Below are 27,768 nucleotides of genomic sequence, written 5' to 3'. Positions count from 1 at the left end.
TCATATTCCATTCATCCAGTTCAATGGAACAGTGATAGGTTTAGGCTACTACATGATACTGAAAGTTTACAATGTAGGTGCACACAGATCCAGAGAAAATGTTGATCTAGGGCGTAATCATTAGTCCAGCAGTTGAAAACGAGAGTTTCTATTGGACAAATCCAGGTATGTTTATCCCCGCTTCGTTTGCTTCTGTTTTAATAGACATTTTACAACAGAATCGGCAGAATGAATATACCCCTGATCACACGTAAAGAGTTTACTTTCATAGCAGCCACATTGTATTCCTTCTCACATCTATGCGCTCTCCTCTCATATTTTCCCTATGCTTGTGTACTTCAATTCACAACACATCAGCTGTATGTGAGCAGGTGAAAAAACCTTTCCAAAACATTTCAAAACTGCTACACACAGCCTACATCATTGTCACCATATTAGCTAAAGTAACGTCATAGTCAACATAGCTAATATAACTAACGCCTTAGTAAACCTGCTACAATCATGCAGTAACATTAGTGTGCAGTTTAGCAGTTCCACCGGTGGCAATAAATTAGTAAAACCGAAAGCTTACCTTGAATTGGAAGGGTTCCAGTGTTGTTGGATAGTCAAAGCCAGCTAGCTAACATAACATAACTCTGTTTGAGTAGGCATTTTTTTTTTTAACTGTTCAACTATTGTATTTAAGTCAACTACTCACCACATTTTATGCAGTGCTAGCTAACTGTAGCTTATGCTTTCTGTACTAGATTCATTCTCAGATCTGTTGATTGGGTGGATAACATGTCAGTTCATGCTGCAAGAGCTCTGATAGGTTGGGGGATGTCCTCTGGAAGTTATAATTACTGTGTAATTCTTGGGAGGTGAGAACCATGAGCCTCCTAAGTTTGGTATTGAAGTCAATGTACCAAGAGGAGGACGGAAGCTAGCTGTCCTCCAGCTAGACCATGGCGCTACCCTAAAGAGTGCTTTTGAGGCTATTGTAAACCTTCATTGCAAAACATTGTGTTTTAATCAATTCTTTGGTGAATATATTTAATGTAGTTCATCTAAAAAGGCAAACTGTTTTACGATTTTTCTGAAATTCACTGAGGATAGTCCGCCCCTTCCTACTCTGAGGAGTCGCCACTGTATAACATGCACAGAAATGTCTGAGGTGCGCTGTGGTGAAGTCACAAAGGGGTTGCAGATCCTTTGACGACAGATTGTAAACCCAAACATCGGCGATGATCGATGAAGAACCTTGGGTTTCGGACAATATTAACTCATGATAGACATCTCCTCTCGCTCCCAGTCCTCTGACAGTGTTTGCACGATGTTGACCAAGTACCTGCGGAACCCCTGGTGCATCAGGATCCTCCTCCAGGTTAGTGCATCAGCGGTAACCTGTTCAAATGTGAGGCTACACACGCATACGCATGCAAAAGCATGTCAAAGAAATCCAACTGTCTGTGTTCTTTACCCCATATTAATCTTTTTTTTTTATTGGCCAGTCTGAGATATGGCTTTTTCATTGCAACTGCCAAGAAGGCCAGCATCCCGGAGTCGCCTCTTCACTGTTGATGTTGAGACTGATGTTTTGGGGGTACTATTTAATGAAGCTGCCAGTTGAGGACTTGTGAGGCGTCTTTCTCAAACTAGACACTGTAATGTACTTGTCCTTCTTTCTCAGTTGTGCACCAGGGCCTTCCACTCCTTCTATTCTGGTTAAGGCCAGAATTGCGCTGTTCTGCGAAGGGAGTAGTACACAGCATTGTATGAGATCTTCAGTTTCTTGGCAATTTCTCTCATGGAAAAGCCTTCATTTCTCAGAACAAGAATAGACTGACGAGTTTCAGAAGACAGTTCTTTGTTTCTGGCCATTTTGAACCTGTAATCGAACCCACAAATGCTGATGCTCCAGATACTCAACTAGTCTAAAGAAGGCCAGTTTTGTTGCTGCTTTAATCAAAACAACAGTTTTCAGCTGTGCTAACATAATTTTAGGGTTTTCTAATGATCAATTAGCCTTTTAAAATGATACATTTAGAATTAGCTAACACAACGTGCCATTGGAACACAGGAGTGATGGTTGCTGATAATGGGCCTATGTAGATATTACATTAAAAATCAGCTATTTCCAGCTACAATAGCCATTTACAACATTAACAATGTCAACACTGTATTTCTGATCAATTGGATGTGCTTTTCTTTAAAAAACAAGGACATTTCTAAGTGACCCCAAACCTTTGAACGGTAGTGTATGTATGTGTGTGTCTGTGTGTACAGTACCAGTCAAAAGTTTGGACACACCTACTCATTCCAGCGTTTGTCTTTATTTTTTACTCTTTTCTACATTTTAAAATAATAGTGAAGACATCAAAAATATGAAATAACACATGGAATCATGTAGTAACCAAAAAAGTGTTAAACAAATCAAAATGTATTTTGTATTTGAGATTCTTCAAAGTAGCCACCCTTTGCCTTGATGACAGATTTGCACACTATTGGCATTCTCTCAACCAGCTTCATGAGGAAGTCACCTGGAATGCATTTCAATTAACAGATGTGCCTTGTTTAAAGTTTATTTGTGACATTTCTTTCCTCTTAATGCGTTTGAGCATTTCCTCGCATTAAGAGGAAAGAAATTGAGATGGTAGGGTATTTGTTGATTTATTTATTTTATTTAAATATATATATATATTTTTTCAAGCAAATTATAAGGGAGTTATATTTCAGTCTATTAGGTGGAGGTAATGCAACATTTTTTGGATGCCAACTGCTGTGAAACATCATCGAAGAAGAAGTCTGAATAGGATGTCGTGACCTGTAACATGTTATACATTGGGTGGTTTTAATCCTGAATGCTATGCTATTCCACAAGTTACCACCGGCTAAATCTATGATGTTAAAATGCTTATTTACTCTGTTCCATCTGACTGCGCAATCGACTGTCTCATCAGCCCAGCCAGGCAATTTATAAACTTGATCTCCACTATAAAAAGCATCTATACATTATTTCACATTTATTTTAGACTAACATTTCGTTTTCAACAGCTGAGATTTGTATAAACCTTGCTATCTGTCTCTACGACATTTGCAACATTGTAGGTGGACCAGCAGTCATGACACTAAATGTATAATGGGTTACTGGAGTTTAACTTCCTAGGGACTAGGAAGTCTCCAGCTATAGGGAACTGATAGACAGTACCAGCCCAGTTATAGTGAAAGAGACTCTAACCTCGAGCGACCTTAAAAACGGAAACTCCCTCCAAGGTTTGTATTTTATAAATGTAGCGCATTACATGCTCATCTTAAAATAATAGACATTTAATAAGTGTGAAGCAGAACGTTAATACCCAACAGAAATTGGTAACGCTAACTCTTGAAACAACGCCTTAACCCAACCAGGGAATGAACCTGCAAACTATTGGACAATGACACTAACTCTTGAAACAACGCCTTAACCCAACCAGGGAATAAACCTGCAAACTATTGGACAATGACACTAACTCTTGAAACAACGCCTTAACCCAACCAGGGAAAGAACCTGCAAACTATTGTACAATGACACTAACTCTTGAAACGACGCCTTAACCCACATGACACAAAACCATGCATTTGCCTGGATAGACAGACATTAGCATAATGCATGAATGGTGGATCGCATTGATCCTTGGGCTGTGATGTAAAAGTGTTTATATAAAAGGATCCTAAAATGACTGTCAGTTCTATTTGTCATACATCTGCAACAATGTGAACTTTTTGCCATCACTATGGTTTTCCCCTACTGAATACAGCCCATCTCAATGAATAGACTGCATGTCATGTGACAAACAAATAGCATACTTCCTGGTACCAGTATTTCACATGGAATTACCTAGACATTAAATAACTCTACGGATTCGTCAATATTCAAGATTAATATAACACACCCATGGAACAATACATCATTATCTGCATGCTGATCACACATTATAGAAATAGTGCTTGGTAACAACCTTATCCTTATTCCAGTTTAAAAATGACAACAAAACAACAATCACAGAAGAAGAAAAAGAAAAGCAGCATTCAAAACTGCCGGAGGAGATAATTGTATCACAGTCAGTGTATGACAAACATCTGATGCCCATGCAAGCTTGTATACAACATGTTGGCCAGTCCTCTGCAATGCAACAACAACAATCTTGCTAAACTAATAACCCATCTAGCCATAATCCACATGTGGGGACCCTATTTTCAGAGTTGAATGTTTAACCTGCCAAACACCTTGCAACTTGGAAATCGCTGCTAAGTATTCTCCAATGTTGGGGCTTACAAAGCACACATTTACCCGTTATAGAGAAATGCTTTCTAAAATACCTCCAACTATACACAAGACATGTCTTGAGATATCATGCCCAATTTGTGAACAGAGTGCCAAGTTTGACTGCACTCACTTCCCATTACAATGAGCATTGTAAAATCTGTGTGAATCTGTGCAGTGTGTAATTGAAAACCTGCAATGCACAATTTTATGTGCCATACTTATACAGATCTTATATGACCAGACAACATGGAAACTGCTGTGATGATCACAGATGAATTGAAACATTGCACAGCATTTGATATTAATGCAACATCAAGTATTGATGATACGGTTACTGGATGATCTGATGACAATAAGAAGAAAAAAACAGTGGACATGTTACTCAGGAAGATGTTACAAGAACCCTTCAGTCACATTTTTTTGAATAACAAGAGGACAACATGCTTGCTTCAAGCACAATACAAAACAACATTGAAAAGTGTAACTCTATTCTTGATGCCTCTAATGACCTTCGGTTAAGTGAAGTTGAAAAGATTTGTAAATCATGCAGACTGGAGAATCAACCACAGCTCAAATAAATAAAAGTCCATGCTGAACAAAACTATCAGAACTATCCACTCAGAGCATTTTCCATTTGTTGAACCAATTGAATACAAATTCAGAAGCATATCTTGGAGTTTAAAATAAAAAGGGGTATCTACTTTGTACAGGTCTTGTGAATTCATAGCCATTTGAATTAAATAACACTAAAGCAGACCTCCACTTTTATATGTAATCAATTAAAGCGAAAGATATGTCATTTAATTAGTTGTATATTGTTGTATTGCTTATATAAAATATATAATTTTCAATCATGTACATTGAGTTTTTAATGTGATTTACTTTCAATCGCTCGCAATGATTGGTGAATCATCGAAACCTATTTGACGTGAGGAGCCAGTCTCCAAGGATGGTCTTAAACAGGTATGTTGTCACGTCTGCTCCTCCCCTCCGGCGTACGACATCGCCAGAGTACTAACCACAGGTCCTGGGATTCATCGTTATCGTTATGACACAATGATTCACACCTGGACTCCATTACCTTTATATGTCACTCTCCCATGTTCACTCACCAGTTGGTATTGTCCTGTATTGGCGTACTGCCTTATGTTAGTGTTGTTCTTGGTTTCGTTGTTTTATTAAAACGTTTTAACTGCTTCCGACTCACCGCCCCATAATTACATATGTCCTGTCTTTGATCACTGTAAAGGCTGCTGCTGGAGGTGGTGCTGAAGGGCCAGTAGGAGGCACCCTTTCCTCTGGTCTAAAAAAATATCCCACTGCCCCAGGGCAGTGATTGCCGTGTGTAGGGCGCTGTCTTTCGGATGGGACGTTAAACAGGTGTCCTGACTCTCTGTGGTCACTAAAGATCCCATGGCACTTATCGTAAGAGTAGGGGTGTTAACCCCGGTGTTCTGGCTAAATTCTCAATCTGGCCTTCATACCATCATGGCCACCTAATCATCCCCAGCTTACAATTGGTTCATTCATCTCTCCTGTAACTATTCCCCAGGTTGTTGCTGAAAATGAAAATGTGTCTCAGTCAACTTATCTGGTAAAATAAGGGTTAACTATAGAAATTCCTACAATCATCTTAAATATAATATATTTTGGTAATGGTATAGCATTTTGTATAAATATTTACTGGCATAATAAATAACAGTGCATATTGTTTTGTCTTTCAGACAATAAGACAGCGATTTCAGCTGGATTCTGAAATGGACATCACTGATACAAAATACTGGGATGAGGATTGGAACGACTACCTTGACCTCAAGGATGACATTGTGCTGCAAGATAGAGGCCAACTAAAGGTCACAGTGGCTCAGGCGTCCCCAAATATACAGGCCCCTTGCACCTCAGTAGCTGACTCACTTCCAGTTTACTCACAAGGTTTAAACAGCAAAGTCTTATTTTTATCAGTTAAAATAAAATGATCAATTGTTATCTGCCATGTGAGTGAAGAAAGCAACTTGAAATAGTAGAGACAACTTGGGGGAGGCGGGTATTCAAAGAATTCAACTTGACAATGTTTTGTGTTTTTTTATACAGAGTTAATCTTGAAGCGTCTCCCCTGGAAAAAACATCTGGAACTGATTTCCCCAAAAACATATGGCCAGACAAATCCACTATATATGAGGACACTGTCGCTGGAGCTTAAAGGCATTACGGAACAAAGTGGATCTCACAAAACCTCAATCTAGTCACCTGAGGGGTATGTTGCTGTCTGCACTTGTTGACGAAGCACTGCAGTACACAACATGTCCTGAAAAGTAACAGAAAATTAAAAGGGCAAATGCCACAATCTTGAAATGTCCACTCCTGAAGTCCAAATTGGGGTTCACACACTATCAAATCAAACATTATTTGTCACATGCGCCGAATACAAGTGTAGACCTTACCGTGAAATGCTTACTTACAAACCTTTAACCAACAGTGCAGTTCAAGAAGAGTTAAGAAAATATTTACCAAATTTACTAAAGTAAATAAAATACAAAAATAATAAAAAGTAACACAATGCCATAACAATAACGAGGCTATATACAGGGGGTACCGGTACCGAGTCAGTGTGTGGGGGTACATGTTAGTCGAGGTCATTTGTACATGTAGGTAGGGGTGAAGTGACAATGCATAGATAATAAACAGCAAGTAGCAGCAGTGTACAAAACAAATGGAAAGGGGGAGGGGAGGGGGTTCAATGTAATAGTCTGGTGGCCATTTGATTAATTGTTTAGCAGTCTTATGGCTTTTGTCCCTAGACTTGGTGCTCCGGTACCTAGATGTTGAATTGACGATGTGGCCAGTGGGTAGAGACGATTAAAGCCTAATTTCAATATATTTATTTTGTAGTTGAAACTCTCTATGTTTGTTCTAAATGTGTTTTAGGGCTTACTATTTTTATGGCATGAAATTATTTTTAACATGTACTCAGGTCAAGATTACCTCACAAAACTTACATATTTCTTATGCAAAACCTTTTATCTATATTTGTATATGTAGGTTGCTAAAATCTATATTAAAAGTTATGACTTTAATTATTTAGCAAAACTAAAGTTGATTTAGAGTTTTCACAAATGATTTGGCACCTTCAAGTGGTAGAGGGTTAAAATGCTTGCTCACAATGTTCAGACAAACGCTCCACCGGCTATGTGCTAGTTCAATGTTGCTGCTTTTCTGAATTATAGATTTAGGTTTAATACAGCTTGAGGACACATCAACCTAAACAAATTATATTTATACACATACAGTCCATAGTACCAGAATTTTTCTTTATTGTACTATTTTCTACATTGCAGTGAAGTGCAGTGAAGTAATAGTGAAGACATCAAAACTATGAAATAACACATTATGTAGTAACCATAAAAGTGTTAAACAAATCAAAATACATTTGAAGTATTCACCGTTTGCCTTGATGACAGCTTGAATGAGTAGCTGTGTCCAAACTTTATATATATATATATATATATAAAAATGTAATAATGTTTGACTAAATTTAAATGCACATTAAGCATAAAGGAGGACTGGGTTTGTTGTTTTGCATCGCCCAGGGCTCCGGCTGAGCTGCGTTTCCATTAGTCCTAAAGTGAAAAGTGAAATCTCCACCCACCAATGCAAAATGAACCTGCCCACTGTGTGATGTTATGGGCGGAACTAAACTAGACCCAGGCTTATAAAATGCTCTAATCTTCAGGTGCTTCCTTAGCTAATGTGTCCAGGGTTTGTCCATCAAACCGTAAGAAGTGCCAACCTTCTTTGGCAGTCAGGTCTTCGGCACCCCTGGCAATGTAGAAATCTAGTGACGGTTTGTTCCATTCTAGGACAGACAACTGCAGCCGCACACACTGCGTCTCCACCCCTACCTGGAGAAGCAACCACACACAACTAATCAATCAGAGAGAGAACACAGCATCACTTCTATTCAGAGGATGTGGTTCAATGGCAATAAATGAACCTTCTTATCACACGATGTCCTTCACGTGTCAGTCATACATAATAATGAACATGGTAGATAGATGCAGGAGTCCCAGTTGGGATCGGCCATACAGTGGAACGTGAAACCGACCTGAGCTACTTTGGCCATCAGTCCCTTTCCGATGCCTTTTCCTACAGGGAGAAAATTAAACAGACTGTTAGAACACTTGGCTGACTCAATTATGAACTTAACAGATACTGTTGTACAGACACGGTAGTATAGTTGTACAGTAGGCTAATAAGTGTACATGCATATTTACCTCTAAAGTCAGGCATTACATAGAGGTCCTCCATGTACACGGACCGCCCTTTCCACGTGCTGTAGGTGTAGAAGTAAAGGGCGTACCCAACGACGGTGTACCCTTCACACAACAAACAAGCAGTGTCAGCAGATACCCGACTAACAATTCTAGGAAGAGAGAACGTTTTTGTAATGTTACCCGTAAGGTTACCCTAATGATTGAGCGTCCAGTTTTCCGTTAGTTAGGAGAACATTCTATCTATGTTAGCAAAAACCTTCTGAGAGCAGTTTTAGAATGTTTAGGTGTTAAAGTTAGAATATTCCCATAATGTCAAGCAGAACTTATCTAGAGCACGGTTACAATGTTTTCAGAATATTAATGTTCTAGACACGTTTTATGGGACAGTGCAAGAACATTAATGTGTATCAGTTGTCAGGACGTCGCCTGATGGTCCCAAATGTCTGTTGGCAAGGTTTGGGATACTCACACACAGTGCTTAAAACATACTTACAGTATAAAAAAAATGTTACACAATTTTCTCCCCAATTTCGAGATACCCAATTGGTAGTTACAACCTTGTCTCATCGCCAAAACATGTCCCACCAAGCCGCGCTGCTTGATACAAAGCTTAACCTGGAAGTCACCCGCACCAACGTGTCAGAGGAAACACTATTCAACTGACAACCCGAGTCAGCTTCGCCCGGCCCGCCACAAAGAGACGCTAGAGCATGATGAGCTAAAGCCCCCCAGCCAAACCATCCCCTAACCCGGACGGTCAATTGTGTGCCACCCTATGGGGCTCCTAGTCATAGCTGTAGTGGCACCTCAGTACAGCGATGCGATGTAGTGCCTTAACCCGCTGCGCCACTCGGGAGGCCTAAACTTCTATACAGTATTTGACATATATGATATTATGCATGTTCATTTATTAAGTCATTATTATTCAACATGTCCTTACCTGGGTTTGAATTTACAACCTCTTGGCTCACAGCATTCAGATCTTCCTGCTACGCCACCATGTCTGTGTTGGTCATCACTGACTGAATAGTTGTCTAATGTTGGTGGGGCATATTAGCCTGTTCTAAAGATACTCCTCAATCACTATGATCAAAAGTGTTCTATTGACTTCTAACACAGCTGAGATTTACTTCAACGTGCATTTCCCCCTATTGCTTACACCTATCAAGTTCAACTGGAGTTGCTTACCTAGACGACATTGAATGTCCCTGTGGTATTTTCTGTAGATGGGTGAAAACAACGCAACAAAATGTGGAATATGGGTATAAATACTTTCTGAAGGCACTGTGTGTTAAAAGCACTGTGTGTGAGTATCTCTAACCTTGCCAACAGACAAACAGCTATGAATGGATCAGCAGTTCATCTGACAGGGACTTTATTGGTTCGACAACAGGAACAAGACATGAGGTGTAATGAATTTTTAACATTAAATGTTGTTGCAACGTTCTGATGAAACTCTAGAACTTGGGAGACCAGATGCTGCTGGAAGTGGTGTTGAAGGGCCAGTAAAAGGCACCCTTTCCTCTGGTCTAAAAAACTTTTCCCAATGCCCCAGGGCAGTGATTGGGGACATTGCTCTGTGTAGGGTGCCGTCTTTCGTGATGTAATAAACGGCTGTCACGGATCTACACAAAATACTCCATAATGTCAAAGTGAAAAGAAATATAAATGTTTACAATTAAATAAAAACGAAATAACTAAAATGTCTTAGTTATATGCAGTCACCTCAAATTATTGACACCCTTGATAAAGATGAGCAAAAAAGACAAAATAAATAATACAATTCTGAGCTATATTGTATGCAAAAAGGGGGAAATTATATTATACTAATATAATTTCTCAGAGAAAGAGCTTTTGTTTAAAAAGTAAAAAATTACATCTCAAAAAGATAGCTGTCAAAATGAGGGCAGATAGTTTGCCCCCGATGATGCATTGGGCAGACCGCATCACGCTCTGGAGAGCCCTTTCTTGGGTACAGGAACAATGTTGGCATCTTGAAGCAAGTGGGGACAGCAGACTGGGATAGGGAGAGATTGAATATGTCTGTAAACACTCCAGCCAGATGATCTGCACATGCTTTGAGGAAGCGGCTAGAGATGCCGTCTAGGCCAATAGCCCTGCAAGGGTTAACACGCCTAAATGTCCTACTCACGTCGACCATGGAGAACGAGAGCCCACAACGCTTGGGAGCGGGCCACGTCGGTGGCACTGTGCTATCCACAAAGTGGGCGAATAAAGTATTTCGCTTGTCCGGGAGCAAGACGTCGGTGTCCGCGATGTGGCTGGTTTTCCCTTTGTAATCCGTGATTGTCTGTGGATCTTGCCACCTACGTCTCGTGTCTGGGCCGTTGAATTGAGACTCCACTTTGTCTCTGTCCTGACGTTTTGGCTGTTTGATTGCCTTACAGAGGGAATAACTACACTGTTTGTATTCAAATGAGTCATAGTGGGCTGAACAAGCAAAGAGATGGGCAGAGCCAGGCACGCACTAGCGAGATCCTATTGGCACATTCTAGCATGCGTCTGCATATTTACGTTCGGGAAATCCTACTCTGTGAAGTGCGCGTGTGCAGTAACTCAATTCGCCTTTGCACTCCTTCTGCACAGCGCAATTTTTAAAAACTTTTGCAAAGGGTAAAGTCTACAAAAAACTTAGTCCACTCTGTCCATTGTAGACTATAGTTTTGGGAACAAAAAACTGTATTGAGAGCAAATGTTTCATTGATGAGAAAATTTGCAGAATGTCGGCCAAAATCCCTCTCGCTACATCTTCTCCCACTGCCCACCAGTGGGCTTCCTCTCACTACCATATTTGGTAGTGAGTGGAAACTACAAGCGGATGCTTCATATTTATACGCCCAGTGAAATATCTGTCTCATTGTTCTATCTGTGGTATCGGCTTGAGGGGGAATACAAACAGCTGTGACTATAACCGAAGATAATTATCTCGGTCGGCATTTGAGAGCCATGATTCCGTGAGTATGTTACAGTCCCTGATGTCTCTCTGGAAGAAGATCCTCGCCCTGAGCTCGTCTACTTTATTGTCCAGAGACTGAACATTAGCAAGTAATATACTCGGAAGCAGTGGATGGTGTGCACGCCAGAGTCGGACTAGAAGCCTCTGAGATAAGTTCAATTGCCCTGGGGGGAACGAACAAAGGATCCAATTCGGTAAATTCGTATTCCTGGTCGTAATGCTGGTGAGTTACCACCGCTCTGATAATAATAACACAGGCTAAGGTCTAAGGCACTGCATCGCAGTGCTAGAGGTGTCACTACAGGCCTTGGTTTGATTCCAGGCTGTATCACAACCGGCCGTGATTGGGAGTCCCATAGGGCAGAGCACAACTGACCCAGCGTCGTCTGGGTTTGGCCGGGGTAGGACGTCATTGTAAGTAAAAATTTGTTCTTAAATGACTTGCATAATTAAAAAGGTTCAATAAAAATAAAATTGAAAAATATATATTTTTTTTTAAATACTGCAATGTTGCTTAGGAGCTAGAAGCAGAGCTGCCATGTATGTCGGCGCCATCTTGCCTGAGTACTTTTATATTGGCATTACAATGATTTGAGCTTTTTGAAGGAAATTCAAAAAAATATATATTCCATTGTCTCTGTCAGGTCCACATTGGGTAGACCTCAATAGAACAATGTGAAGTTACTATGAAATAATTAAATATTTAAGTTGTGTATATTACTTCGTTTTTATTTGATGACTTTATTCTTTTTTTACCTTAAAGTTATCATCTCATCTCTGCTCAGGCAGTAGCAGTCAGCCAACCAGTTATTCTCCCTATTTAGCTAGATTGCCTAAGTATTCTTCAGAGCGGTCTGATGAAATCATGACTTGTTCTTCAAAGTAGATAAATTATACTTTCACAAATTGTCTCTGTCCCTCTCGTCGTTCTGTTGTGTACATTCCTCTCTCATGCGATCATCTATGCAGTTTGCGTGAATCTAACATAACGTAACAGGCGTAAAAGTGTATCCATCCAGAGATCTGTATAGCGATGAGATGCTCATGCCCCCGCCCTAACATTAGGAGTCATTGTCGCAAAGGCGGGAAGGCAGGCGACAAAATAATCCCATAGAAACGTGAAGGGCTTATTTTTGACAGATTTTGGCGAGAGTGAAACCTCTCACTTCGACTTCCTCTCTGATCGGTCTCTGCCCAAAACAGAAAAAAACTGACGCAGTGGTCATTGTAGTTAATTACCACGTTTCTGCACCGAACTAGGTTTGAATATTTGCTTAATGAAAACTCCCATTAGCCCAGCGTCCCACAAGGTTCTAGATTTGATTTCTCTCGCAAATGATTTCATGTCTCTCGAGAAACAGTGCGCTGGGCTCACAAAAAAAAAAAAGGAATTTAAGTATTTGAACAGACAACGTTTTTTAAAAATCGCTCAGCACTAGTATTCACTATAGTGTTTTTTTGTGGACATGTCTGTATTATACTACAGTATTCACTTTAATATTTTTGCGGACTTTACGGTAGTATTCACTGTAGTGTTTTTGCGGACATCACTGTAGTATACTCTGGGCCGGCTCTCCCATTAGGCAAGATTAGGCGGCCGCCTATTTCGGCACTTGAATTTGGGGTGGCATTTTGGCAATTGGCTGCCGCACTCCGGCTCCCCCAATTGGCTACTACACAGCCGGTGCCCCAGCCCCCAGCTCATAGCCGTTGCTTCAGTTCCTGCCCCCACCCCATTCCCGCTTCTCCTGAAGTTCACTCCCACTATCCTTGGTAGCTATGGTGATGTGTGTGTTTAAATGGGATTATCCAATTGTGAAACATTAATAAAAATGAATCTGCCAATCAAATTATTGTTTTGTTTTTTAATGTTTGTGTGTGCCTAAAACGATTAGTGATTAAGGCAGTAACCTAACCTAGCTTGTTAACGTTAGCTAGCTACTACTAGTGGATATAAATTCAGCTTAAAGTAAGCTATGCAGATCTCAAACAAGATTTGCTACCATGTCTAAGAGACAAAAACTATCAGGAAGCAAATATTTTAAAAAACGAATGAGAAAAGAGGCGCAATCTCTAAACCAAATAAATTCTCTGCTTAAATGTATGAACGTGCAGTATTGTCCATCAGCCGGTGTGGAGAAGGGCAAGCCTCCGGGGACAAGCTGTTCATTCGCCGAGATGGACGAGCCCCAGTTCTCTGGTTCTAACAGCGAAGAGGGCGAACCGGAGGAGTCCGAGCCATACACTTCCACCGATGACGACAGCTCTCTGCGTGGACAAGAACAGGTGGTAGCACCAGGCCTAGCCACACCAAGCAATGCTGGCGGAGAGCTACTATCTTGGACCCGGAATCAGATTCGTCGCTCCCCGTCCCCGATGACAGTGGTGGTGCTGCTGCTAAATCTGACTCCCAGACAAAAAACATAAAAGATCCCGGTGAGTGGCCAAAATATATGAAAGGATCTTTACGGGACATGTTAGTGCAGGCTGGGCCACATCAGGGAAAGGGGGGGGGGGGGAGATTTCCCAAGAGATGAGGGGCCACTACAATAGGAGGATGGCGAACGGGGAGAGAGTGGAGAGACCATGGCTTGTCTATTCCAAGCAAAATGATCCAGCCTTCTGTTTTTGCCTCAGACTTTTTTCACACAATTGCAAATCTGCGCTTGTCAGGGATGGAACCAGGGATGGTCAGGGATGGAACCAGGGACTGGACGAATCTGTGCCACCTCCTCAGCTCGCATGACCACCTAGATAGTGTCCAGAGGTGGAAGGAGCTGGAGATCAGGCTGGTGTCCAAACAAACTATTGATGCCCAAGCCCAGCGAGCTATTGACGGAGAGACTCTCCACTGGCAGTAGGTGCTGCATTGACTCATAGCCCTGTAATGGCCACCCAGAACATTGCGCTACATGGGACCACTGCCAGGCTGAACGAGCTAAATAATGGGAACTTTCTGAAGTTTGTGGAAATGCTGGGTATTTTTGATGGAATCATGAAGGAGCATGTAAGGAGAGTACAATCCAAAGAAACACATGCACTACCTCTAAAATAATCCAGAACAAAATCATTGACATGCTGGCACAAGAGATCCAGCAGACAGCGTGCAGTGAGCTAAAAGCAGCGAAATATTTTTCTATAAATTTTGGACAGCACACCAGACAAGAGCAAAACAGAGCCGACGGCCATGGTGGTGCATTTTGTTTCAACTGAGGATGATGGGTCAGGGCGCACGAGAGCACTTCCTGGAGTTTAGCGAACTGCTTGACGCAACAGGGGCGATTTGCAGGACCGAGTTGCTAATTTCAAAACTACAGAAACATGACAACATGGACACGCGAGGGCAAGGGTATGAATACGGAGCGAATATATGGGGGAGGCACAGCGGAGTTCAAAAGAGAGTGCAGGACATCAATCCAAGGTCCTTTTTTGTGCCATGCAGCACGCACTCACTGAACCTGGTTCTCTATGATGAAGCATCATGTTGCTTGGAGGCTCCTGAGTTTTTTAAACACCATCCAAGAGATTTTTATCTGGATCTACACACCGCTGGGACTTGCCGAAAAAGTACGTAAAAGATGGACTCACAGTGAAACCACCAGGCACCACGAGCTGGGAGAGCCGGGTGGAGGCTGTGAAACCTGTGCGTTACCAACTCGGGGAGATCTATGATGCCCTGTTGTCGATGGCCACTGACATCAAGCTCAGAGGAAGCTGTGGTACTAAAACAAGGTTGGAGGCAAACAGCATTTGCCACCAAGATCAGTGGTGACCCATCATTCAGGGCTTGTGAGCCCCCACTATTTAGCAAAGAAATATATATTAATAATAATAATAATATAAGTCGGAAGTTTACATACACTTAGGTTGGAGTCAGTAAAACTAGTTTTTTAACCACTCCACGTGTTCATCAAATGTGGGAACCTCCTCAAGACTGTTGGAAAAGCATTCCTCTTGAAGCTGGTTGAGAGAATGCCAAGAGTGTGCAAAGCTGTCATCAAGGCAAATGGTGTCTACTTTGAAGAATCTCAAATTTATTTTGATTTGTTTAACACTTTTCTGGTTACTACATGATTCCATATGTGTTATTTCATAGTTTTGATGTCTTCACTATTATTCTACAATGTAGAAAATTGTTTTTAGAAATGTGTAGGTGTGTCAACTTTTGACTGGTACTGTAAGGTTGAAGTCGGAAGTTTACATAACCTGAGTTTTAAATGTATTTGGCTAAGGTGTTTCACAATTCCTGACATTTAATCCTAGTAAAAATTCACTGTCTTAGGTCAGTTAGGATCACCACTTTATTTTAAGAATGTGAAATGTCAGAATAATAGTAGAGAGAATGATTTATTTCAGCTTTTATTTATTTCATCACATTCCCAGTGGCGCAGAGGTTTACATACACTCAATTAGTATTTGGTAGCATTGCCTTTAAATGGTTTAACTTGGGTCAAACGTTTCGGGTAGCCTTCCACAAGCTTCCCACAATAAGTTGGGTGAATTTTGGCCCATTCCTCCTGACAGAGCTGGTGTAACTGAGTCAGGTTTGTAGGCCTTCTTGCTCGCACACACTTTTTCAGTTCTGCCCACAAATGTTCTATAGGATTGAGGTCAGAGCTTTGTGATGGCCACTCCAATACCTTGACTTTGTTGTCTTTAAGCCATTTTGCTTGGGGTCATTGTCCATTTGGAAGACCCATTTGCGACCAAGTTTTAACTTCCTGACTGATGTCTTGCGATATTGCTTCAATATATCCACATAATTTTCCTTCCTCTGATGCCATCTATTTTGTGAAGTGCACCAGTCCCTCCTGCAGCAAAGCACCCCCACAACATGATGCTGCCACCCCAGTGCTTCACGGTCGGGATGGTGTTCTTCGGCTTGCAAGCCTCCCCCTTTTTCCTCCAAACATAACGATGGTCATTATGGCCAAACAGTTCCATTTTTTGTTTCATCAGACCAGAGGACATTTCTCCAAAAAGTACGATCTTTGTCCCCATGTGCAGTTGCAGACCGCAGTCTGGCTTTTTTATAGCGGTTTTGGAGCAGTGGTTTCTTCCTTGCTGAGCGGCCTTTCAGGTTATGTCGATATAGGATTCATTTTACTGTGGATGTAGATGCTTTTGTACCTGTTTCCTCCAGCATCTTCACAAGTTCCTTTGCTGTTGTTCTGGGATTGATTTGCACTTTTCGCACCAAAGTACGTTCATCTCTAGGAGACAGAACAAGTCTCCTTCCTGAGCGGTATGACGGCCGCGTGGTCCCATGGTGTTTTTCTTGCGTACTATTGTTTGTACAGATGAACGTGATACCTTCAGGCATTTGGAAATTGCTCCCAAGGATGAACCAGGCTTGTGGAGGTCTACAATTTGTTTTCTGAGGTATTGGCTGATTTCTTTTGATTTTCCCATGATGTCAAGCAAAGAGGCACTGAGTTTGAAGGTAGGCCTTGAAATACATCCACAGGTACACCTCCAATTGACTCAAATGATGTCAATTAGCCTATCAGAAGCTTCTAAAGCCATGACATCATTTTCTGGAATTTTCCAAGCTGTTTAAAGGCACAGTCAACTTAGTGTATGTAAACTTCTGACCCACTGGAATTGTGATACAGTGAATTATAAGTGAAATAATCTGTCTGTAAACAATTGTTGGAAAAATAACTTGTGTCATGCACAAAGTAGTTGTCCTAACCGACTTGCCAAAACTATAGTTTGTTAACAAGAAATTTGTGGAGTGGTTGAAAAACGAGTTTTAATGCCTCCAACGTAAGTTTATGTAAACTTCCGACTTCAACTGTATCCTAGCATGAATGCTGGGTAAAGACTGACTCAAAACTCAAAAGCACTGACAGTGACTCCTCTATTTCACCACGCTTCCCACCGGGTCTGCGTCACAACAAAAGATGGGCGTCACAAACACCAGAAATCTTCAACTTCAATTGCTCCACCGCGACGCTTAACGCTACCCCAGTAATCACTCCTTTCAACGGTGCCCTGTTCCTAAGAGCAAAGCAAAAAACAGGTCTTGACCGAAGTTGCGTGACACGGATCACCCGCTCCATCTGGTCGGAAGAAACAAACAAATATCACAAGTCCACTTCAAGATACTTTCACTGATTCAACTGCACCCAACTCCTTTCCCACCCATTCCTACTGCACCAGATTCTTCTTTATCGTGTCCATTGATGTCAGGCTCAGGTTCTGAGCTCTTCACCACACCTTCCACCTCACTTAACTCGCCCTCATTCACTTCCACTTCACCTCCAGAACTCGGTCTGGTGCACAGCTCACTCTGTTCGCACGTGACACCAATCTTCTTCGACACTCCATCTCCATTTTTATTGCCATCTTCCTCAAATTCAACCTCTGCTTTCCACATTCCCTTCAACCTCTTCTTCATCGTTTTTCCCCCTCCATTCCTCCTCAGAAATCCACCTTTCGGTGGCCTATCGTGGAAATATTCAGTCAATCATATTTCTCAAATAACGGAGTCTGTGAGTTCAACCAGACTTTATTACACCATTATAAAAGCTGAGTTGGTTCATGAAAGTAACTCACTTTCCAGTCTTGGCACATACTTCTTATACATTTTTCCTCCTTAGGTCACACATAGTAACTCCTCTTAAGGACTCATCCCCTCTGGCATTTAGCCACCGTTATCTTATTGCCTTGCACTCATTTTAGTTTGGTTTCATATTAGGGCATGGAAGCTGTAGAGCCACACCAATAGTTCAAACATACAGACTTGTTCTCGACTAAGACAGGTGCATGGATGTAGGACCATAGCAACAGTCCATAGCACTTTACAAAAACAAACACACGTCATCCTGCTAGCTCCTCCGACATGAACACCCGTGTTCTGGAAAAGACCCAAGAAGTGTAACCATAGCAACAGTACATATTAGGCCACAACACCGTCACAGAAATAACCAGTCATGTCCACTCCCCAGACAGGTGCATGTCTAATGGTGTCTAATGACCCAGACCCACATATAGTGCACTCATCTTGCTGACTATCCTGAAATGTATAATGGCCACACATGTTCTGGAAAATTCTCAATAGTCCCTGTCCCAATATTCCTCTTCTCCCGACTTTGCTTGCAGCCCGGTGGCATCTCAATGTAACTCCATCTCATAATAGTCCTGCTCAACTCGGAAATGTGTCTTCGTGATGAGATCCCGAGGCCCATTGTGAGGCATCTGTGACCAACAGATGCATATCTGTATTCCCAGACATGTGACATCCATAGACTAGAGCCTAATTTATTTGTTTAAATTGACTGATTTCCTCATATGAACTCAGTAAAATCTTACAAGTTGTTTCATGTGTTTATATTTTTGTTCAGTATAAATACCCAGATAGTGGCTTGCTCTACTCAGACAATCATAAATACGTAAGACTTGAAGTCACAAATCATATTATCAAAGAGGAGCATTTCAAATACCTAGCATATTTATGATTGTCTGATGATTGACACGTTAATTGTTGCCCTTTTTGTGCATTGCCTTTGTTATGCTAACTAGGCCTGTTTTATGGCTATGCTTGCTATTTTCATTTTGTTTGTTTGCTTGCCATACTATGCAGCCATTGATAAATTAGTCTGCTATAGCTTTGGCCTACCATGCTGCATGCTATTCCACCCCCTTTCTGGCCCTTCACTATTAACTGCTACTATGTATATATATATATACCATGCTGTCTTCAATAAATGTCAGGGGTGTGGTCGATAGTTCTGAATGGTGTGTTGAGTTGGACCATCAGTGAGTTTATTCATGTGTTACAATTTTCAAGATGTTCCTTATGTAAAGCCACTGCAATGTCATCCTTTTTGTTTTCAGCTGATTTGTTTTGAAGAGGCGTTGCTGGTTTGAGGTCCAGGCAGTTTATTGGCAGCGCCCTCCAATAAGTTGACTGTCTTTAAGTAGTCATTTTGTATTTCTAAAATATTGATTGACGTAAATTAAAGTTAACTGTTATTTTCTACCATCAGAAGTACAGTATTGTTTCTCTCTGTTTTTTGGGGCATCTTGTGAACTTGAATGTCTGAAACCACTGTTGTATATCCAGTAGAGGGAACAGATCAAATAAGTCATTTTGGTGTACTCTTGTTAATGTGTTATTTGTGTCAAACAAGCAAACCTAATCCTCGAAGCTTGAATAAACGTTGCTTGTTCTTCATGTCTGCCTCTATACGGTTTCCCTTTATTTGGCCTAGAACCTGTCTGACGTTTAGATGTTACAATTGTAATACATTGTTTATATTTTTGCTAAGGTGTTGTATGGTCTGTTGCATTTCTCAGAACGGTTGACCCAACTCAATAGGTGGCCTGTCACAAACCTGTGTGTCTTACGTTCTGGTTGAGGTGTTCCCCTCATTAAACAGTAACCGGCTTAGTCTGGTAGTTATGCCATTTTTGCTAACTCTAAATCGCCAGTTGTTAATATAATATAATACAGTTAAGTCCTCAAAAACACAAGGGAATACTATATTTTACTACAGTCATGTCCAAGTACACTAGTGAATACTATAGTATATAAATATAGTAATACTACAGTATTTAGACCATAGTATACTATAGCATTTTTTCATGTCGCCACTGGGGTATAAAAATGAGTGTGTACAATCCCTGTCATCATCACCATGGGGAAAGAAACAAATGGTTGTTGACTTTCATAAATCAGGCAATGGGTACAAAAGAAAACTACTGAAAAAAATAATATAGATCTTACCATCATTAGGGCAACATTTAACCTGCCTGGTAGAGGATCCAAGTGTATCTTGTGTCTGAAGATGCTTCAGAAGGCCACAGTTGGAGAATTTCAGAACTTGGTTGCATCTTGGGGTCTACAAATCCACAATTAGACACCACATCCATGATAATAGGCTACTTGGAAGGGTTGACATAAAAAAGCCTTTATTGAGAGCAATCAGAAAACGTAAACGGCTGCAGTTTGCTAAATGGCATTGGAATTGGGTGCTACGGGCAGATGAGATGAAAATAGAGCTATTTGGCCATGCAGACCAGTGCTGGGTTTGGCTGTGAAAGAATGACGCATGCACAGAATATAATACCATACCTAAAGCTGTAAAACATGGTGACGGGGCTGTTTTGCTTCCACTGGTCCTGGGGACCTTGTGGTCAACAGCATCACGAACTCTACCAACTACCAAGTCATTTTAGCCACACACCTGGTTGCCTCTGCCCGGAGACTGAAACATGGCCGCAAGTGGATCTTCCAACAAGACGATGACCTCAAACACACATTAAAAATCAACATTTTGCAATGGCCATCTCAGTCTCCATACTTGAATCCAATTGAAAACATGTGTGTTTGAATGGAAGAGGGCAGTCCATAAGCGCAGATCGAAAGATATCAAGGATCTGGAAAGATTCACTATGGAGGAATGGTCTAAGATCCCTCCCAATGTGTTCTCCCATCTTATAAAACATGATAGAAAAAGGCTCAGTGCCATTATCCTCACCAGGGGAGGGTGCACAAAGTATTAATAGTTCAGGAGTAAACAATTGCTTAGCAAATCACGTCATTTGTATGAACTCACTGTGTGCAACAAGCCCATTTCTGTACACCGCAAACACAATTATCTGTAAGGTCCCTCAGTCGAGAGAAAAAAAACCTTTGACAGAGTATTTGGTGTAGATCAATGACAATTCAATCAATTTTAATCCCACTTTGTAATAAAATGTAAAGAAACCCAAGGGGGTTGAATACTAATGATTAGGCACTGCAATCTGATCAAATTTGATGTGAACATATGAGCTTCCATACAAGCACAACACATTTTCACATGTACAGGCATTAAGTCGCATTGAAATGCAGATCTTTTACCATCTTTGGTCTTGTGTTCATCTGCCACTTCAGCGATCAGGCATTCATAGAAGGGGTTTGGAGAGAACCCATCACGCTCCAACTCTGCCAGAGAAACGGAGACAGGTTAAGTTCAGGTTCAAGTTTAAAGGAAATAACTTTAAATTACTGGCAAAAGTTGTCAAATGACCTTCGTGAGAAGTCTTCACCTGGTCTTCCATTTTCTCATACACAGCCAACTCCTAAGAGAAACAGACGAATGTGGGGGGTGGAAATGTAAAAAGACAGTAGGTCTACATGAAGAAACAGAAGGTTACTTAAAGTAACCATGGTTCTATGATGGTGTCTCACTGTGGGGTAACTCCTCTTAGGGGCAGAGTCTCAGGAAGATCCAATGACACAATGTGTTTCATAGACTGACAAGAGCAACGGCCAATAGCGGACCACTTCACTTCCCATGTAAGTAGGGTGATGGGGGGGGTCAAAATAAAACTTTTGTTCTGGTGTATTCCATGATATAGAGCAGCTTCTCAGAAACACAGAACACTTTATATCATCAGGATAGGACTTACTATTGTTGAGATCTTATTTTCAAGTAATCGGAAAAGGTCACTGATAATCCCTTCCGATGAGGCACCAAATTACCTGTCTGGAATCTTAAATTCAACACTTTCTGTCCAATATCTCAAGATAGGGTGGTAATATTGTTATGACATTAGTAACCATATAAGCTTCCTGCCATCCAGGACCTCTATACCAGTCGGTGTCAGAGGAAGGCCCTAAAAAATGTCAGACTCCAGCCGTGCTGGTACTCTCTCTGGTACCGCACGGCAAGCGGTACCGGAGCACCAAGTCTAGGTCCAAGAGGCTTCTAAACAGCTTCTACCCCGAAGCCAAAAGACTCCTGAACACCTAATCAAATGGCAACCCAGACTATTTGCACGGAATACATCATTACAGTAACTTAAGCCCTATCACTTAAAGTAGGGTGGTCATATTATTAACATATCTTCATGCTTTATGTAAAACAGAGTTTGTAACAATTCGAAGAAATGTATGCAATTAGAAAACGTTTTATACTACGTTATGCTAATTATATATGTAATATGCTAATTCGTCGAAGGAGTTTTTAAAAATCTGCATGTTAAACTCATCCAGTCAGGTGAACGTATTGTTAACATATATTTATTGGGCTATTCTGGCGTTGGAATCACCCCTTTTCTTTCTTCCACCTTGGTGGGAATAAGCAGCACGAAGCGTTCAAATTCGAGTGCTTGGTTTAGTTCATCCAGTACGGGGAAAGCAGTAACCATAGCTATGGGCGAGATGTTCTGATAGCTGGGTTATACGTGTGCTACTTAAAGCCGGACCGCGGGGTCTGTACAGCTCGGCTAGTTAGTAGTAGCTTAGTGGGCTAAATTCTTAGCTGTTGTTAGCAATGCCTTCATGTTTTTCTTTTGCTGGTCACCAGCACCAGCGTAGCAGCATGCTGGTCACCAGCACCAGCGTAGCAGCATGCTGGTCACCAGCACCAGCGTAGCAGCATGCTGGTCACCAGCACCAGCGTAGCAGCATGCTGGTCACCAGCAATAGGGTGAGGTGAAGTTTGGAAAGGGACAAGGGGAGGGGTGTTGGAGTTCTCCTTTGGTTTTCCGCGACTTGGTTTGAATTAAAACAAACTTTATTGGATAATATAATGCAAAGAAGATAAATTAAAAAGATCATTTAGGAGGGGGGTTGGGTTGAGTAGAGAAAACAAACCTGGCTTAGGGTAAAGGTTCAGGGGGTTTGGTTGGCAATAGATTACAGACCCGGTTTAGGGTAGAGATTTGGGTTGGAGGACGGGTTTAGTAACTTTATAAAAACTAGAAAGTGTTTGTGTGTGTGTGTGTGGGGGGGGGGGGGGGGGGGCGACGACTTGCTCTTCAGAATACTTGGAATGTGAGTGGTTGTTTGTTGTGTTCCATTGTCCAGCAGGAGTTGGCAGAGAGGATTACGCACAGGTCTCCTCCTGAGCATCAACACACCGGGCACACAGCGGCCTAGATCTCGGGGAAGTATTAGGTATGATCATGTAGCCTACTCCTCATTTAGCCAACTTAATTCCATCATTTTAATTCCATTTTGCATTGATTAGAAAAACCCCACTTCACATGGAGCCTCTGTTAAAATAGGCCTATTTATTTTTTCTAAAAATGATATACTCTCCGAAGTAATTCAATACTAACGTCTTTTCAAATAATCGTGCCCATCCCCAATGTAAAACGTTGTAGGCCTACATTTAGGTTTATAGCCTATGCAATGACTATTAGGCCATAGCAGCGTGTTTGTCCGCAAGGCTGAAGATGTATCTCCTAATTAAATTCATTCTTAAGGGGTTTACAGACAATACGCAAACAAAGTCGACGGAGCGTAGTGCAGTGTTGCAATTTCGTTTTTCGTCACAAAAGGAGTGGCTCCATTCGCAATCTGAAAATGTTGAAGGCGGCTAGGAGTAGGGCTGGCGTGTGTGTCCCACCTATTGTCTGACAACTGGATTGTCTTCGTGTTCACGTGAAACATCGTCAGACAGACACTAATAAGCCAGGTACGGTATGTACTTCTCATGCAGCCGAGTCCTCTTGTACAGTGTGTGTTTTGTGATCTTATGTTTAGCAGACCTAGTTAGAACATGTCAAATCAGCTCTTTTCTGGATGGGAGAAATTGTGAGAGGGAAATATTAGATTCCTGTGTTGTCATCATAATGAATTAGCAGACCTAGTTAGAACATGTGGAAAAAGACACTTGAAAGGCCACTACAAATGTGTTAATTAGATTGAGATGTTTATGAAATCAGTTCTTTTGATTAAGCTTTTTAACTCAAAGGAGCCCATGGAGATGATTTAAGATTGCTTGTATTGTATTCGCCATCTGCTTGTAGGTGTTGGAAGGGGATGGTGTTTTCGACAGTCCAGAGACGGCGCAGAGCCCTGAGGGCCAATCTACAGATGGTTCATCGGCCCTTGATTTATCATCTCCCCGGCCTGGTTCATCACCTCTCCGGCCCATTTCCCAACCCCCAGGCCCTTCTCACCAACAGCCAACGTACCGTCCAGGTGCCCCCTTGCTCTCTGCAGCTGGCTCTGATTGTAGTGTGATAAAACAGGCAGGCAGCGTCTCGTCTGTGGTGGTCGGCGAACTCTCGACCTTCTGGCCTGTGGCCCTGCGTGGCAACCACTGTGCCACAAAAGCATGCTGAAGTGGTAGTCGATATCCACTCTTATAAATAAAGGGTCTCTACAGTTATTGTTATTTGTGGTCGTAATCATTATTTTTGAATTAATTCAATGGGGGGGTGCAAAACAATATTTACCCTACAAGAGGAGTCATGTGAAAATATGTTTAACAATGGAGAAAGGAGGTGAATTTGTTTTCATGACACCTCGAAACGACCTTTATGGGTCCTCACTTGCCACATTCAAAAAGCTACAATAAGAGCTATGATGCTCATTTTATTGTAAAATCTACAGAGTTGTAATCTTTGGGTGTCACTGAGTAGGCTGATACCCCATTTTATGGGTGCACACTATAGGTAAGGCTATACAGTAAACATGTATGCATCCAATGCAATATGCGGTCTAATACAGGGGGTACCGGTACCGAGTCAATGTGCAGGCTATATACAGGGGGTACCGGTACCGAGTCAAATGTGGAGACTATATACAGGGGGTACCGGTACCGAGTCAAATGTGGAGGCTATATACAGGGGGTACCGGTACAGAGTCAAATGTGGAGACTATATACAGGGGGTACCGGTACCGAGGTCAATGTGGAGACTATATACAGGGGGTACCAGTACAGAGTCAATGTGGAGGCTATATACAGGGGGTACCGGTACACAGTCGATGTGGAGGCTATATACAGGGGGTACCGGTACACAGTCGATGTGGAGGCTATATACAGGGGGTACCGGTACATAGTCATTGTCAAATCAAAGTTTATTATTTGTCACGTGCGCCAAATACAACAGGTGTAGGTAGACCTTACAGTGAAATGCTTACTTACCAATAGTGCAAAAAAAGGTGTTAGGTGAAGAATAGGTAAGTAAATAAATAAAACAGTAAAAAGACAGGCGAGGCTATAAAAGTAGAGAGGCTACATACAGACACCGGTTAGTCAGGCTGATTGAGGTAGTATGTACATGTAGATATGGTTAAAGTGACTATGCATATATGATGAACAGAGAGTAGCAGTAGCATAAAAGAGGGGTTGGCGGGTGGTGGGTGGCGGGACACAATGCAGATAGCCCAGTTAGAAAATGTGTGGGAGCACTGGTTTGTCACCCCAATTGAGGTAGTATGTACATGAATGTATAGTTAAAGTCACTATGCATATCTGGCCCTCAAACCATCATGGTCACCTAATAATCCCCAGTTTACAATTGGCTCATTCATCCCCCTCCTCTCCCCTGTAACTATTCCCCAGGTCGTTGCTGCAAATGAGAACGTGTTCTCAGTCAACTTACCTGGTAAAATAACGGTAAAATTCAAAAATTCAAATTAAATTAAATATATTATAAATGGAGAGTAGCAGCAGCGTAAAAAGAGGGGTTGAGGGGGGGGGCACACAATGCAAATAGTCCAGGTAGCCATTTGGTTACCTGGAGGCTATATACAGGGGGTACAGGTTAGTCGAGGCATTTGTACATGTAGGTAGGAGTAAAGTGACTATGCATAGATAACAAACAGCAAGTAGCAGCAGAGAAGAAAAACAACTCCAAACTAACGCTTTCCATTGCAAAACGTTTTGGACGAATGATTACACAGTACAAGCCGTTACGCAACGTAACAAACCTTTAATCAAACAATGTACCCCAGGTTTATAACCAACATTCTACGTCCATCCTTCCATAACTTGCAGAATGTAAAAATAAATCTGCACTTGGAACTGCAAAATTACTGCACTCAGCAAACTGTAGTAGCCTAACACAACTTGGACACAGGCAATTATATTGCAATGTAAATGCAGCTATTATGAATGATAGGCTATTTGGCTTGCGATCGCTACAATGTAAAAAAGCAGTGAGTGCAGCAAAATTACTTTTACTGAACATGCACCATGTGACAGGTTGAGTGTACGACGTTGTTTAGCAAACTCACCATAATCATTCTAGATATTTCCTTACAATCCTCTTTTCTTGCAGCGCGGACTTTAAAATTCATTTTTAAACCTGTATTTTAGCGGACGTAGGCTACAGTATAAACAAACTACAGCAACGACTCGACTGTTATAGACTTGTACAAATCAATTGGAAAGCAACGTCTCTTGTGCGACTTCCGGTTCACGGAATTTCGATTTAAAAATATAAAAGTAATCCGCGTAATAGTATAAAACGTCAATAGCCTGTATTTATTAACGACACACGAAAAATAATTGTTTAAACATTAACAATGATTCATAACTTTTTATATTCTGGTAAAATAAAAACTTAAGAATGAAACATCGGCACAAAGAATCGTTTTTCCTATACAGCGCTATATTTGTACCGTATAGTGTCCAGGCACCCCATTTTAAGCTGTTTGAAAAAAGTAAAAGTTCAGCAACACTGTATTATTCAGTGCCCCATGAAATGACACCATATATACATTCTACAGACCCTACTGAGTATTCCCTAGAGTACTTTTACCTCAGCACATAGAATAGTTTTTGCTCTATAAGCGTATATGTATTCCATATACAGTGATTTGCATTGTGGCCAATGGAATGGGTGGATTAAAAGGCCAGCAGCAACACTCCATATTATTCAGTGCCCCATGAAATGACACCATTTATTGATTCTGCAGACCTTACTGAGTACTCCCTACTCCACTTTTCCATCACACAAATCATTGTTTTTCCTGCACAGTGCTATATTTAAGATTTTTGACCACAGTAAAAGTCCAGCAACACTTCCTATGACCTAGCTTTTTGTTCAAGCTCATCTGATTTGCATTCTAGGAACTCTTGTGAGAAGACTGGACCCAGTTTTATAGACACACGTCAATCGTTTTTCCGTACAGTGCAATTTGTTTGTGCAATACAACAAAAATACAGTAAGACTTTTCTTAAACCATCTTTTCTAAATGGAATCCTTGAACAATAGCACCAGTAAATAAACAAGAATCATATCATCAAAATATTGATTTATAAAAAAATATATATATATACTGTATATGTGTGTATTTACCCAGTAGGCTATTATTATGTTCTTGACATGAATTTACTTAGCTCCAAACATTTCTCAATGTGCAATACAACAAAAATACAGTAAGACTTTTCTTAAACATTACATTTTAAAATTGCATCCTTGAACATTAGCACCAGTAAATAAACAAGAATTGTACCGTTATTTTGGGGTTAGACTCTTTGCACTATATTATAATA

General features: G+C 41.2%; 1 protein-coding gene across 2 annotated transcripts; it reads right to left on the bottom strand.

Moving 5' to 3' along the window:
* Window positions 1-7,579: 7,579 nt before the first annotated feature.
* Window positions 7,580-26,680, bottom strand: sat2b (spermidine/spermine N1-acetyltransferase family member 2b). Of its 2 annotated transcripts, XM_055935017.1 has the most exons (6): window positions 26,505-26,680; window positions 21,556-21,607; window positions 21,387-21,470; window positions 8,557-8,658; window positions 8,388-8,428; window positions 7,580-8,184 (listed from the first exon to the last, which is right to left on the bottom strand). In XM_055935017.1, exons 1-6 carry the CDS (start codon window positions 26,565-26,567, stop codon window positions 8,005-8,007), a joined length of 522 nt encoding a protein of 173 aa, XP_055790992.1. In that variant the 5' UTR covers window positions 26,568-26,680; the 3' UTR covers window positions 7,580-8,004. The 2 variants fall into 2 exon arrangements, with proteins under 2 accessions (XP_055790992.1, XP_055790993.1); XM_055935018.1 differs by lacking the exons at window positions 21,387-21,470; window positions 21,556-21,607; window positions 26,505-26,680 and adding exons at window positions 20,268-20,382; window positions 20,728-21,380.
* Between the last annotated feature and the right edge of the window lie 1,088 nt (window positions 26,681-27,768).

The sequence above is a fragment of the Salvelinus fontinalis genome, chromosome 9 (assembly GCF_029448725.1).
Source record: "Salvelinus fontinalis isolate EN_2023a chromosome 9, ASM2944872v1, whole genome shotgun sequence".
Lineage (NCBI taxonomy): Eukaryota > Metazoa > Chordata > Actinopteri > Salmoniformes > Salmonidae > Salvelinus > Salvelinus fontinalis.
The sequence above is the reverse complement of the archived record's forward strand: the minus strand, read 5'-3'. Positions and strand labels throughout refer to the sequence as shown.